Source organism: Oncorhynchus kisutch, linkage group LG15, assembly GCF_002021735.2.
Source record: "Oncorhynchus kisutch isolate 150728-3 linkage group LG15, Okis_V2, whole genome shotgun sequence".
NCBI classification, from domain to species: domain Eukaryota; kingdom Metazoa; phylum Chordata; class Actinopteri; order Salmoniformes; family Salmonidae; genus Oncorhynchus; species Oncorhynchus kisutch.
The window spans coordinates 72,700,922-72,716,707 of record NC_034188.2 but is presented as its reverse complement, the minus strand read 5'-3'; the positions used below and the strand labels follow the sequence as shown (position 1 = coordinate 72,716,707).

The 15,786-nt window shown below is 45.1% G+C and overlaps 1 protein-coding gene across 1 annotated transcript in view; it reads right to left on the bottom strand.

The window, feature by feature from the left end:
* The window catches only part of LOC109906103 (retinal guanylyl cyclase 2-like), a 34,405-nt gene that overhangs the window by 13,491 nt on the left and 5,128 nt on the right, over positions 1-15,786 (bottom strand). The window contains exons 3-12 of the mRNA XM_020503761.2: positions 9,832-10,133; positions 9,193-9,547; positions 9,013-9,097; positions 7,807-7,903; positions 7,586-7,720; positions 7,381-7,461; positions 6,968-7,144; positions 6,627-6,783; positions 5,929-6,078; positions 5,430-5,578 (exon numbers count right to left, since the gene is read on the bottom strand). Of these exons, the coding sequence (XP_020359350.1) occupies positions 5,430-5,578; positions 5,929-6,078; positions 6,627-6,783; positions 6,968-7,144; positions 7,381-7,461; positions 7,586-7,720; positions 7,807-7,903; positions 9,013-9,097; positions 9,193-9,547; positions 9,832-10,133 (1,688 nt within the window). The remainder of the gene's footprint in view (positions 1-5,429; positions 5,579-5,928; positions 6,079-6,626; positions 6,784-6,967; positions 7,145-7,380; positions 7,462-7,585; positions 7,721-7,806; positions 7,904-9,012; positions 9,098-9,192; positions 9,548-9,831; positions 10,134-15,786) is intronic.

Here is a 15,786-nt window from a genome sequence, read left to right as displayed (position 1 = left end):
AAATAAAACTCCATTTAAATTACAGGTTGTAATGCAACAAAATAGGAAAAACGCCAAGGGGGATGAATACTTTTGCAAGGCACTGTATATCACTTGGTTCCTGTTTCAGTAATAATGAAATCAGACCTTCTTGTTGCGTGTCCGATAATCTACCATTTATATAGGAGTGGTTAAAACATGCTAATAATGGTCCTCTGAGTATATAAATACAATTTTGGTGTACTTCCACTGGTATGCCATCCAGCCCTGGAGTTTTCCCAGCCTTAGAGGCTTTAATTGCATCAATAAATTCCTCCTCTGTAATTTGGCCTTCACATGAGTCTTTCTGTACGGATGTTAATTTGACATTATTAATAGGAAGAAAATCCATACAATTAGCTTCGGTTAGTGGAGATGGAGGCGACTTAAACGAAAACATATGCTTAAAGTACTTCCTCTTCCAAAATATAATTGTGTGACTATCACTTGTAACACGTTTTAATAAAACAATTTGGTAGCATTTTCCCCTACATTTCATCCAGGTCGACTTATTTTTTATAATATATTACACTGGATCTTTCTTGAATATGTTCCTCCATTTATTTTTGTTTTTCCTCTAACTAATTCTGTGCCTCTATGGTACAGTTTTTATTGCTATCTATCTGTTCCGTTCGTCCTTCCATTTCCTTTGTTAATATGGACTCTTTTGATCTAAATTGCTTTTGTTTTATAGATGAGTACTGAATTGCCTGGCCTCTAAAGGCACATTTATAAGTGTCCCATACAATAAGGGTACATATGTTATGTCGGAAAAAGTAAGTTATAAATGATTCTGTCCTAGTTATAAACATGCTATCATCCAGTAGGCTTTGATTAAATTTCCAATATCCTCGCCCATGTGTAAATTCTGTAAGAGTAATTTATATGACAATTATGTGATGAGGCGGCAGGTAGCGTAGAGTGTTGAGCCAGTAACCGAAAGGTTGCCCCTGAACAAGGCAGTTAACCCAATGTTCCTCAACTGTCTTGCCTAGTTAAATAAATAAATGTGATGATCTGACTGCATTCTGTCCCCTATCAACACTTTTTAAACTTTTGGTGCCAGAGAGAATTACATAAGAAAGTAATCAACACGACTAGCATGATTGAGACTCCGCCATGTATATCTCACTAGTTCACAGTATTTAAGCCTCCATATATCCACTAATTCCAATGTATCCATGACATTCATGATTTCCATATGTGCCTGAGAGTGATAGCTTGTAGCGTGATGTCCTTTACGGTCCATAGAGGTATTTAAAACTGTAATAATAGTGTTGCTTGTAGAGTTGATAAATTCTTATATATATTTTCAAAGAAGCTTGGATCATCATTATTTGGACCATATAGTTTAATACGCCATATATGTTTATTGTCCAATAACATATTATTTAAAATGATCCATCTACCTTGATGATCTGTTTGGACAATTTGCATATTTGGATCAAAATTAGTGTTAATTAATATCATCACCCCTATTGAATTTCTTTGCCCATAGGAGAAATATATTTCGTCCCCCCCAATCCTTTTTCCACAAAACTTCATCTAAAATTGTTGAATGACTTTCCTGTAAGCAATAGATATATTCCTTCTCTTTTAGCCAGTTAAATTGTTACATTCGTCATAATACATTCTTCTTTATTTAAACAAAGAACACTAAACAAACAAACAAAATAACAAAACGAATGTGACGCTATAACACGAGTGCTGACATGCAACTACACATAGACAATAACCCACAAAACCTAAATGGAAAATGGCAACCTAAATAGCTGTCTCTGATTGGGAACCAATTCAGGCCACCATAGACCTACATTTACCTAGAGAATACCAAAACCCCATAGATATACAAAAAACCCTAGACAAGCCAAAAACACGCATACCACCCTCGTCACACCCTGACCTAACCAAAATAATAAAGAAAACAAAGATAACTAAGGTCAAGGGATGACCCCGGACTGTGGCCCTTCGTCGGTGGCCCAGGACTGTGGCCCTTCGCCGGAGGCCCCGGACTGTGGCCCGTCGTCGGAGGCCCCGGACTGTGGCCCGTCGTCGGAGGCCCCGGACTGTGGCCCTTCGTCGGAGGCCCCGGACTGTGGCCGGTCGTCGGAGGTTCCGGACTGTGGCCCGTCATCACAGGTTCTGGACTGTGGCCCGTCATCGCAGGTTCCGGACTGTGGCCCGTCGACGGAGGTACCGGACGCTGTCGCTGGATGCTCTGGACTGGGTACTGTCGTTGGACGCTCTGGACTGGGTACTGTCGTCAGACGCTCTGGACTGGGTACTGTCGCCGGACGCTCTGGACTGCCGAGGTGCACAGTAGGCCTGGTGTGTGGTGCCGGCACTGATGGTATCGGGCTGGTGTCACGCACCTCAAGGCGATTGCGGGGAGGAGGAACAGGGCGTACCGGACTGTTGAGGCGCACTGTAGGCCTGGTGCGTGGTGCCGGCACTGGTGGTACCGGGCTGGGGACACGCACATCAGGGCGAGTGCGAGGATCAGGAACAGGGCGTATTGGACCCTGGAGGCGCACTGGAGGCCTGATGCGTGGTGCCGGTACTGGTGGTAACGGGCTGGTGACACACACCTCAGGGCGAGTGCGAGGAGCAGGAACAGGGCGTACTGGACCCTGGAGGCGCACTAGAGGCCTGATGCGTGGTGTTGGCACTGGTGGTACTGGTCTGGTGACAAGCACCTCAGGGAGAGTGCGGGGAGAAGGCACAGGATACACTGGACCGTGGAGATGCATTGGAGATCCAGAACATAGAGCTGGCTCAATACGTCCTGGCTGGATGCCCATTCTAGCCCAGCAAATGCGAGGAGCTGGAATAGATCGCACCAGGCTAGAATAGCGCACTGGAGACACCGTGCGCATCTCTGCATAACACGGTGCCTGACCAGTTACACGCTCCCCACGGTAAGCACGAGGAGTTGGCTCAGATCTCCTACCTGAATCCGGGCTGCCTCTCGGGCTTCCGTGCTAGCCGTGTACCTTCATATCATCGCTGTTCCTCTATTCTCCGGTATTTGTCCTTGTAGTATCGCCGTTCCGCTTTCGCTGCCTCTAACTCCTCCTTAGGACGGCGATACTCCCCCGGCTGTGTCCAGGGTCCTGCTCCATCTAATATCTCCTCTAACTCCTCCTTAGGACGGCGATACTCCCCCGGCTGTGTCCAGGGTCCTGCTCCATCTAATATCTCCTCTAACTCCTCCTTAGGACGGCGATACTCCCCCGGCTGTGTCCAGGGTCCTGCTCCATCTAATATCTCCTCTAACTCCTCCTTAGGACGGCGATACTCCCCCGGCTGTGTCCAGGGTCCTGCTCCATCTAATATCTCCTCCCAGGTCCATTCCCCATTAAGCGCTGTTCCTTCTTTTCACGCTGCTTGGTCCTGGTTTGGTGGGTTATTCTGTCACATTCGTCATAACGAGGAGAATACATTCTTCTTTATTTCAACGAAGAACATTAAACAAACAAACAAAATAACAAAACGAACATGAAGATATAACACGAGTGCTGACATGCAACTACACATAGACAATAACCCACAAAACCTAAATGGAAAATGGCAACCTAAATAGGATCCCCAATCAGAGACAACAATAAACAGCTGTCGCTGATTGGGAACCAATTCAGGCCCCCATAGACCTACATTTACCTAGACAATCCCAAAACCCCATAGATATACAAAAAAACCTAGACAAGCCAAAAACTCCCATACCACCCTAACCAAAATAATAAAGAAAACAAAGATAACTAAGGTCAGGGCGTGACATAAATACTGATGGTCTATTCTTATTATCTGCTAAGCCATTCCAATTATAACTGGCTATACTTATTTCACCACTTACCATAATGAGAAATAACTCTCAATTCTATTTAGCAAAATATATGTTTGTAAACGTACCATTAAAAAGTAACATGGTGATTGAGTGTCTATATAGCTGTACCATGATATTTGCATTGCTACTAAGTAAACCTCAAATTGGTCCCCATAGCCCCGGAGAGACACAGTGGCACACACAGAACAGAAGCAGATCAACCACCAGATGCATTTCCATCGCCCTCACCTCGATTTGTATTATATATAGCCATAAAAAAAAAAAATATATATATATATATACATATACACATACATACATTAAAAATTCTGTTTCTTATTTTCCATAATGAGCTATTAATATTTGTAGTAATGTAGACAATTTATGCAAAGGATTTTTACCTCTCACAAGTCTCGCCATTACCAATATTACATTATGGCAAGCAATTATTATATTAGCAAACAGTTAGTGAATCATCCTATATTGTCCCTAACATATTTTACTCCCTCGCAACAGTTGCGGGACACAGACACACGCACACACACACACACACACACACACACACACACACACACACACACACACACACACACACACACACACACACACACACACACACACACACACACACACACACACACACACACGCACGCACACACACACACACACACACACACACACACACACACACACACACACACACACACACACACACACACACACACACACTCAACCCCTTTCCCCACCACAACCATAGACTCATATTCTCAACAATTGCACCATTCCAGAGCCCAACTCAAGAAAGATCTTGATTTACAAATGCACATACAGTTGCAGCTGTAGGAGAAGACTTGCAAAACTGCGCAGCGTTTGCATTTTAGGTATACAAAAATAAAACGTTTTATAGTACTTGAAATGTCGAAAATAAAGTATGCTTTATATGCTAGGATGTTAAACTATATGGCTTTTCATCTAGTAGAATACGATGCACACTTTTGAGGAAGAGAATTGTCTTTTCAGACTAGGGTTGCACAATCCTGTGAACTTTCAAAAAATTCCCTGGTTTTCCAGAAATCCTGGGTGGAGGATTCCGTATTTCCTGCTTACTCCCTCCTGATTCAGTGAATCCTCCAACCGGAATCTCAGGAAGACAAGGGAATTTATTGAAAGTTCTTTTAATTTTGCCTTCCCTATTCCAGACTCATGTGTGTTTGACAAGAGCTGATAATCAGCTGATAATGAGATAAGGGAACACGCTGTACCAAAATAAATGAATGATTGGGAATTATTATTATTTTTTATTTTTATTAGATGACATTCTCAGGATGGGTGAGCCTAGATGGTAATATTTGTTGCTTACTGCATTCATTTTTCCTAAACAGTACATTCTGAACAGTATGTAATATGATTAGTACACAGTATATTGTTTTATTAAGTAGTAGGCAAGACAGATTTCGGACATGGCCAATGAGTGCTGACAGACCAATTTCTGCTGTTCACAGCTCATAATTACCCAGACATTTTCCCTGCATTACCCCTCTATGAGACTGGCAGCAGATAACCATGGAGACAGATGAGGGTTTCTGACCTGGTCAAAGATCTCATCGAAGGCTGGTCTGCGATCAGGCTGTTCGCTCCAGCACTGTTTCATCAGCTGGATACACTCCATAGGAGCCTGATCTGGGGCCACCGTAGGCCTGCACATGGGAGGAGGCTTCTTCACCTTACGGATGATCTCTGATGGTGAGGGAGAGAGAAAGAGAGGAGAGAGGTTATACTGTACAGCAGCACACGGGAACATAACAACTCATTACACATTTACTCATTTATTGTCCGCTGGTACTAGACATCTTGTCAAAGCAAAGCAGAAATTCTGTATGTACAATATGTAGCTACATTATACACTGTAGATAGGGGAATTATTGTGATTTACAACTCTGACATTCCTCAATAGATGCCAGTATAACAAGTCAATCAATTGATGTTGATTCACAGATGACAGAAAAATGACCTCAAGCTAAAACAAAAAAATGCCTCTAAGATCTAAGATTGTATGTTTTTGCTTGTTTTGTATCCCCCAGACCTACCCGCAGGAGTCAGACCCAGCATGCAATATGGAAGTCCTCGGACAACCACCTCTTGGAGTATAATGGCAAAACTATACACATCTCCTTTATAGGTCCCCTTCCGAGAGTTCTCCACGTCTCGGAGGAACTCTGGAGCTGTCCAAAACTGATCTGAGATAGAGACACAGGGTCACGATATTGGCAAGGTAGTTAAATGCAGCACCTGGGAAGCATATAGAATCTAAATTACATAGATTATACTCACAAACTAGAAATACAAATGAATGTGTGTCAAGTCCATCTTTAAAGGTCCAATGCAGCCATTTTTATCTCGATATCAAATCATTAAAATACTCAAAAACAAACAAAAATAGCTTCTTAGTTAAATGCTATTTCTAAGCAATAATTTTGCTAGGACTGTCATGGAGTGGTCTGAGAGAGGGGCCTAACTGGAGGAGCCTAGTGGAAGGGATGTGTAACCTGCAAACAAACTGCTATTGGCAGTGAGGAGGGCAAACTCTCTTTATTATGATGTCACCAAGCGGTCCAAAACCCCACCCATGCAAAACAATCTGAAATGTAACTATCAATTCTTTTCAAACAACTCTAACAAGGCATTAACAAAAAAATGATGTTGTTGACCACACCGCTCCTTTAACGTGATATGGAAGAGGGAACATTTAAAAAAAACAAAAGTGCAGATGAGGCATAGATGTTACCTTCAGGTGGAACTAGATTTTTGGGGGATTTCTGGGATTCCAGCAGCTCGTTAAAGCCGTAGTCTGTGATCTTGAGGACGAAGCGACCGTCCACCACACAGTTCCGTGACTTCAGCCGACCGTGAGGGAACTCTCGATGGTGCAGATACTTCATACCCTGAGAGGCCAATAAGATCAGAACTGGTAAACCATTGGTGTTACTTATGACAAAGTACCAGAAAAACATTTTAAACATTTGATCTGCTGGCCGATACAGTTTTTAGAAGATATTTTTTATCTTATTGGGACAAATTAGACTTGTGGAACTAGTTTTGCAACATGATGTGTCAAACATGTCATACCTTGATTAGGTCCAGCAACAAAGAAGACTTGAACATCCATTCCAGCTTGACGTCGTCGTTCCTCAGGAGGTCCTGCAGACTGCCACGGGAACAATGCTCCGTCACAACGGCAAACATGTCACAGTCTGTGAAAAACCCCAGGAACGGATTGATGTTCTCATTTCGCAGATCCTTCATCTGGACACATTCACACAAAGTGAAGACCCCAAAGTTAACAAAAACAAACTCACATCCCAGACATGACTCTATACATTGTAAATATGGTATTGGCACTGACCCTGTATATAACGTATTTTTTATACACAGTATATGTAGATTTTGGATTTGTATACTATTTTAGATATTGATTACTGCACTGTTGAGTAGAGCTCGCAAGCAATTCACTGTACTTGTGCTTGAACTTACTGTTTTACCTTTGTAAAGATCTTGGTGGTGCTCTGCTTGACTTCCTTGAAATGGCCTTCTTCAAACTTTTTCAGCCACACCCAGTCGCCCTTTGAAGCAATGAAAGAAAATGTGGTTTTATTCTGGCTCCATTCTCTACAAGTCACATTGAAATATTTTAGGATAGGGATGAAAAGTTGACTTGTGGTTCAACGGTCAACGTCGTCAACCTACCTCATAGACAGCTACATTTGTGGTGTCATGTGTTGCAGTAGTGATGCTGTTCACAGAGTGGTGCAGGTCTCCTGAATGCATACCGTTGTTGTCTATTGCACTTTTAGATTCACTCAGGTCCTCTAGAGTGATTTTCTATGAGGCATAAAATAGATGACTGAACATACAGTATATCAGAAAGAGGTAATGTTGTAGAGAATCATATGGGAAAATATATTTACCCTCTTGCTAAGTTGAGGGTTGATGAACGTGAGGTCCTCTAGAGTCAGTAGGATCCGATTGGGCCCCTTCACCAACTGGATCTGCTGGATTCTCCTCCTACCAGCCAATCAGAGAGCATGTCAGCCATGTTAACAGAAAAGCAATAGCAACTATCTCTGTCTAGGTTTTTAGTCTCTATGTATCTAAACAGCAGAGGTGGGACCAAGTCATTGTTTTACAAGTCTCAAGTAAGTTGCAAGTCTTAGCACTCTAGTCCCAAGTCAAGACCGACAAGTCTCAAGTCAAGTCTCAAGTCCTAAACTTTGAGTTTAGAGTCCTAAACAAGTCATAATGTGCTCTTCACCAAGTGTAATACCACTTCATATTTTTAACAAGAGTAATAGTTAGTATATTACATTGACACAAATCATGAATGCTTTTAAAAAATATGTATATTTATTACTTTCCAAATAAACTTTATATTTCCACGGAAATGCATGGTTAACCATGAGAAAGACCCCCCATAGCGATCAACTATTGAGGATCGCTATGGGGCGCAATCGGGCGACGTAGGCTTGTACACAATCGCCCAACCTTAACAAACAAACAAACACACACACACACTCTGTGTGTGGTTACAGTAGGCTAACCTATGTCAATGGTTTTAGGAACAGCAGTAACATCAGGCAGGATTTAGGCTACCAACTGCCGAGCCAGTTGTAGCTCAATCTTGGGTGCAATGTTCACGTTCCCGCACTGACTGACTGTGTGGAGGCTCATTGATGTAACATTATGTTAGCCTACATGCTACACTAGCAAATATATAAATTATATAGCTGTCTGCTATATTAGCCACGATTTACCATTTTTTGTGCAGCTTCAAATGTTGAACGAAGTTGGAAGTTGTTGCGCCTCCGTCTGTAATTTTCTTCCCGCATGTTTTGCAAGTTTCAAGTAAATGAAGAGCTGATGCGCTGACGCTTTTTAAAAATAGCATCATTTTTAATATCTGGGCTTGGGGAGGGTATCAAATCAGGTCGAGTCAAAAGGCTCAAGTCCAAGTTAAGTCACGAGTCATTGGTGTTAAAGTCAAAGTTGAGTTGCAAGTCATCATATTTGTGACTTGAGTCTAACTCGAGTCCAAGTCATGTGACTCGAGTCCACACCTCTGCTAAACAGCATACAAATACAGTAAGAAACATGAACAGGACAGTGAGAAGAGTTACCTTACGAACAGACTTAGACCAAGTCCTCCCACGATCAGAATGAAGATGATCACAACCACCACTATGACGTAGGTTATCTCCACACCTGAGACACAGGTAAGACATGGAGACTAAATACCTAGTTTGGTTGTGTGATGGAAGAAGGAAAGACACAAACTAACAGGCTAACAGGTTCTCTACCTCCAGTGCAGATAATGTTTGGTTCAAACCAACAGCTGGAGTCTGAGGGGGGAGGGGAACCCCCAGGGAAATGAATGGATTTGCCTGCGAAGCGGACCATGTCAGCGCTCAGGTCCACCAGATAGGAGCGGTACAGCTGACCCTCCCATCCGTCGGAGTCCAGGATGACATAGTTGGTCTGGCTCTCCCCTTCAGTGTCTATCTGGATCTTCTGGTTGAAGCCAGAGAACGTCATGTTCCTGGTGAAATAAGCTAGGTTGGTCCCGGAGAGCCACTGGCCAGCTCTCCTGGCATTGTGCATGGCTTTGGCAAGGAGGTAAATACCGTTGTAGATGGTTCCAAACAGGGGGTTGACCTGGAATGCAAGGTCATTGATAAATCGTTTATTTGGTTAAAATGATTAGCTTTTCTCAAACTGAGAGTGATACACTGATCTAAAACTCACCCCCAAAACAGTTATATATCAAATGGCCTGAAGACTTTGGTGTTTCTCTACATAACAAATGTTTAATAAATACAATCAATGGCATATTTATAATACTATTGTAATAACAATGTAATAACATAACAATCAATTGAAATTCAGATGGAATCCACTCACATCCCACAATTGAAAATATTAAGAAACACCCTCCTCACCTGCTGTGGGACCAGTGATATGGTGAGTTCCTCAAACCTCTTGGCCATGTTGAACGCCTCGTTGAATGACATCAGATCTGAGGACACAGTGATGGTGAGCACGGCGTCGTAGGCCTGCCGCAGCTTGGTGTTGTTTTGCAGGGGGAAGTAGGATGTGTTGGCATAGGGCAGGCTATAGAGGAGGGTGTCGTAGGGGACAAAAACATAGCGGCCCTTCGTCAGACCCATCTCATGGGCCTTCAGCAGGAAGGCTGTCTGCTGCTCCCCACCAATCAGAGCAGAGTGCATGCACATGATGATCACTGGAACACACAGGACAGAGACAGTGAGGGATCGCCACCTTAAAGGGGCAATCTGCAGTTGCTACATAACATTAGGGACATGAAAATAAATTATATGTACAGTGCCTTGCAAAAGTATTCATCCCCCACGGCGTTTTCCCTATTTTGTTGCATTACAACAGATTTTTATTTGGGTTTCATGTAGTGAACATACACAAAATAGTCCAAATTGGTGAAGTGAAATGAAAACATTTACTTGCTTCAAAGAATAAAAATTTTAAAAATGGAAAAGTGGTGCGTGCACATGTATGATGCCCCTAAATAAGATCTAGTACAATAAATTACCTTCAGAAGTCACATAATCAGTTAAATAAAGTCCACCTGTGTGCAATCTAAGTGTCACATGATCTCAGTATATATACACCTGTTCTGAAAGGCCCAAGAGATTGCAACACCACTAAGCAAGAGGCACCACCAAGCAAGTGGCAATATGAAGACCAAGGAGCTCTCCAAACATGTCAGGGACAACGTTGTGGAGAAGTACAGATCATGGTTGGGTTATAAAAAAATATCTGAAACTTTGAACAGCCCACTGAGCACCATTACATCTGTTATTAAAAAATGTAAAGAATATGGAACCACAACAAACCTGCCAAGAAAGGCCAACCATGAAAACTCACAGACCAGGCAAGGAGGGCATTAATCAGAGAGGCAGCAAAGAGACCAAAGATAACCCTGAAGGAGCTGCAAAGCTCCACAGCGGAGATTGGAGTATCTGTCCAAAGGACCACTTTACACTCCACGGAACTGGGCTTTATGGAAGAATGGCCAGAAAAAGCCATTGCTTAAAGAAAAAAATAGGAGACTCCCCAAACATATGGAAGACGGTACTCTGGTCAGATGAGACTAACATTTAGCTTTCTGGCCATCAAGGAAAACGCTATGTCTGGTGCAAACCCAACACCTCTCATCACCCCGAGAATATCATCCCCACAGTGAAGCATGGTGGTGGTAGCATCATGCTGTGGGAATGTTTTTCATCGGCAGGGACCAGTTGAGGGCATCAATTCTGAAACTGGTCAGAATTGAAGGAATGATGGATGGCGCTAAATACAGGGAATTTCTTGAGGGAAACCTGTTTCAGTCTTCCAGAGATTTGAGACTGGGATGGAGGTTCACCTTCCAGCAGGACAATGACCCTAAGCATACTGCTAAAGCAACACTCGAGTGGTTTAAGGGGAACATTCAAATGTCTTGGAAGGGCCTAGTCAAAGCCTAGACCACAATCCAATTGAGAATCTGTGGTATGACTTACATATTGCTGTACACTAGTGGAACCCTTTCAACTTGAAGGAACTGGAACAGTTTTGCCTTGAAGAATGGGCAAAGATCCAGGTGGGTAGATGTGCCAAACTTATGGAGACGTACCCCAAGAGACTTGCAGCTGTAATTGCTGAAAAAGGTGGCTCTACAAAGTATTGACTTTGTTGGGGTGAATAGTAATGCACGTTCAAGTTGTTTTGTCTTATTTCTTGTTTGTTTCACAATAAAAAATAATTTGCATCTTCAAAGTAGTAGGCCTGTTGTTTAAATCAAATGATACAAACCCCCCAAAAAATCTATTTAATTTGTGGTTGTAAGTCAACAAAATAGAAAAAATGCCAAGGGGGATGAATACTTTCGCAAGCCACTGTACAACTGTTGTACCCCATCAGAACCCAAAATATAAGCTTGTTGTTTCATGAAGACCACCATAGTCCCTGTGCCCAAGACCACCAAGATAACCTGCCTAAATGACTACCGACCCGTAGCACTCACATCTGTAGCCATGAAGTGCATTGAAAGGCTGGTCATGGCTCACATCAACACCATTATCCCAGAAACCCTAGACCCACTCCATTTTGCATACCGCACCAACAGATCCACAGATGACACAATCGCTATTGCACTCCACACTGCCCTTTCCCACCTGGACAAAAGGAACGCCTACTTGAGAATGGTATTCATTGACTACAGCTAGTGTTCAACACCATAGTGCCCTCAAAGCTCGTCACTAAGCTAAGGACGAAACACTTCCCTCTGCAACTGGATCCTGGACTTCCTGACGGGTCGCTCCCAAGTGGTAACGGTATGTAACAGCACATCTGCCAAGCAGATCCTCAACACAGGGGCCCATCAGGGGTGCGTGCTCAGTCCCCTCCTGTACTCCCTGTTCACCCATGACTGCATGGCCATGCACAACTCCAACACCAACATTAAGTTTGCCGATGACACAACAGTGGTCTGATCACTGACAACAATGAGACAGCCTATAGGGAGAAGGTCAGAGACCTGGCAGTGTGGTGCCAGGACAACAACCTCTCCCTCAACATGATCAAGATTAAGGAGATGATTGTGGACTACAGGAAAAGGAGGGGCGAGCACGCCCCCATTCTCATCACCGGGGCTGTAGTGGAGCAGGTTGAGAGCTTCAAGTTCCTTGGTGTTCACATCACCAACGAACTGTCATGGTCCAAACACACCAAGACAGTTGTGAAGAGAGCACGACAACACCTATTCCCCCTCAGGAGACTGAAAAGATTAGGCATGGTCCTCAGATCATCAAAAGGTTGTACAGCTGCATCATCGAGAGCATCCTGACGGGTTCATCACTGCTTGGTATGGCAACTGCTCGGCCTCCGACCGCAAGGCACTACAGAGGGTAGTGCTTATGGCCCAGTACATCACTGGGGCCAAGCTTCCTGCAATCCAGGACCTCTATACCAGGCGGTGTCAGAGGAAGGACCTAAAAGTTGCCAAAGACTCCAGCCACCCTACTCATAGACTGTTCTCCCTGCTACACATGGCAAGCGGTACCGGAGCGACAAGTCTAGGTCCAAAAGGCTTCTTAACAGCTTCTACCCCCAAGCCATAAGACTCCTGAATGGCTAACCATTACGTTGCTGCTAATCTCTGTTTATTATCTATGCATAGTCACTTTACCTCTACCTACATATACGTACATATTACCTCAATTAACCGGTGCCCCCGCACATTGACTCTGTATCGGTACCCCCTGTATATAGTCTCGCTACTGTTATTTTATTGTTAGTCTTTAATTATTAGTTATTTTCAATTTTCTTCTTTTTTTTCTTTTTTCTTTCTTTATTGTTTACTTCAGTTTATTTAGTAAATCATTTTTTCTTAAAACTGCATTGTTTTAGTGAAGGGCTTGTAAGTAAGGTACGGCTGTTTTATTCGACACCTGACACATTTGATCTGATTTGTTGTCAGTGGCGACCTGTCATTCATACCTGTTTTGAGCCCCACCTGTTGTTTATTTATTGTGCGTGCTTTACATGTTATTTAATTTGTGTCACATATCAGTTTGAAAACAATGTAAAGACACATTTATTGATTGAATAAAGCTGCATACGAACATGGTCTCTTTCTTGTTTTATTTAGTAAGGCAGCTCCAAAAAGCAGGTGTTTCTGTCACGTTCTGACCTTTATTTCCTTTGTTTTGTATTTATTTAGTATGGTCAGGGCGTGAGTTGGGTGGGCAGTCTATGTTTGATTTTCTATGATTTGGGATTTCTATGTTTCGGCCTAGTATGGTTCTCAATCAGAGGCAGGTGTCATTAGTTGTCTCTGATTGAGAATCATACTTAGGTAGCCTGGGTTGCACTGTTTGTTTTGTGGGTGATTGTCTATGTTGATGGCTTGTTTCAGCGCAGCTCGCATTAGCTTCACGGTTGTTATTTTGTTTACTGTTTTTGTATAGTGTTCAGTGTTTTCTTTATTAAAATTCATGATGAACACATATCACGCCGCATTTTGGTCCTCCGGTCCTTCTCGCCTCTCCTCTTCAGATGAAGAGGAGGACGACCGTTACAGAATCACCCACCACAACAGGACCAAGCGGCGTGGTAAAAGACAGCGACGACAGCAGCAGCAGCAGCAACAACCGCGGACAGACGCCCACCCAGACCCTCCCCTATAGGTTAAGGTTTTGCGGCCGGAGTCCGCACCTTTGGGGGGGGGTACTGTCACGTGCTGACCTTTATTTCCTTTGTTTTGTATTTATTTAGTATGGAGGACGACCGTTACAGAATCACCCACCACAACAGGACCAAGCGGAGTGGTAACGAGCAGCAGCAGGAGCAGCAGCAGCAGCAGTGGGAGAGGCTGCACTACTTGGAGAATATGGACTATACTACTTTGGAGGAAATAGACAGGTGGGCGGTCGACCCAGGGAGAGTGCCGGAGCCCGCCTGGGATTCGATGGAGCAGTGCGCGGAAGGTTACAGGAGAATGAGGTTGGCGAAGCAAGCACGGAGGCGCGGACGGAAGCCCGAGAGTCAGCCCCCAAAATGTATTGAGTGTGGCAGAGTCAGGAGTCAGACCTGAGCCAACTCCCCCCGTTTATCGTGAGGAGCCAAGGAGGAGCTCAGAACCAGAGCTGGTGTTGGAGGTGAACGAAGCAGAGACTGTGAAGGAGTTAATGGAGAAATTGGAGGAGAGAGATATGAGGGAGTTGCTGGTTTGGTGCATGAGGCATGACATTCGCCCGATGGAGCGTGTCAGGGATTTAATGGCACCTGGGTCAGCTCTCCATACTCATCCTGAGGTGCGTGCTAGGGGTCTTGGTGAAGACTGTGCCAGCCTCACACACCAGGCCTCCTGTGCATCTCCCTAGCCTTGCACGTCCTGTGCCATCTCAGCACTACAGTGCTCCTAGCAGTGCTAACCGTGGCGGGCGTGGTGCTGGTCAGGCACCGTGTTATGCGGTGGTTCGCACGGTGTCCCCAGTACGCGTGCTTAGCCCGGTGCGCTACATCCCAGCTTCCCACATCTGCCGGGCTAGGGTGAAGATCCAGCCAGTGCGGTTGGTGCCAGCCCTGCTCTCAAGATCTCCACTACCCCTTCACGGTCCGGTCCATCCAGTGCCACCTCCACACACCAGCCCTCCGGTGGCAGTTCCCTGCACCAGGCTTCCTGTGCGTGTCCTCGGCCCAGTACCACCAGTGCCAGCACCACGCATCAGGCCTACAGTGCGTCCCGCCTGTCCAGCGCTGCCGGAGCCTTCCTCCTCTCCAGCGCTGCCGGAGTCTCCCGCCTGTCCGGCGCTGCTGCCGGAGTCTCCCGCCTGTCCGCCGCTGCTGCCGGAGTCTCCCGCCTGTCCGGCGCTGCTGCCGGAGTCTCCCGCCTGTCCGGCGCTGCTGCCGGAGTCTGAGGCGCCAGAGCCCCTCAGCCCAGAGGCGCCAGAGCTTCCCCCCTCTGTCCCGAGCTTCCGCCCCTCTGTCCCGAGCTGCCGCCCCTCTGTCCCGAGCTGCCGCCCGTCTGTCCCGAGCTGCCGCCCCTCTGTCCCGAGCTGCCGCCCCTCTGTCCCGAGCTTCTGCCCCTCAGTCCAGTGGGGTCATTAAGTAGGGTCGCCGTGGCTAGGAGGCCACGGAAGCGGACAAGGTGGGGGACTAAGACTACGGTGAAGTGGGGGCCACGTCCAGCACCAGAGCTGCCACCGCGGACAGATGCCCACCCAGACCCTCCCCAATAGGTTCAGGTTTTGCGGCCAGAGTCCGCACCTTGGGGGGGGGGGGGGGGGAGTACTGTCACACCCTGACCATAGTTTGCTTTGTATGTTTCTATGTTTTGGTTGGTCAGGGTGTGATCTGAGTGGGCATTCTATGTTGGA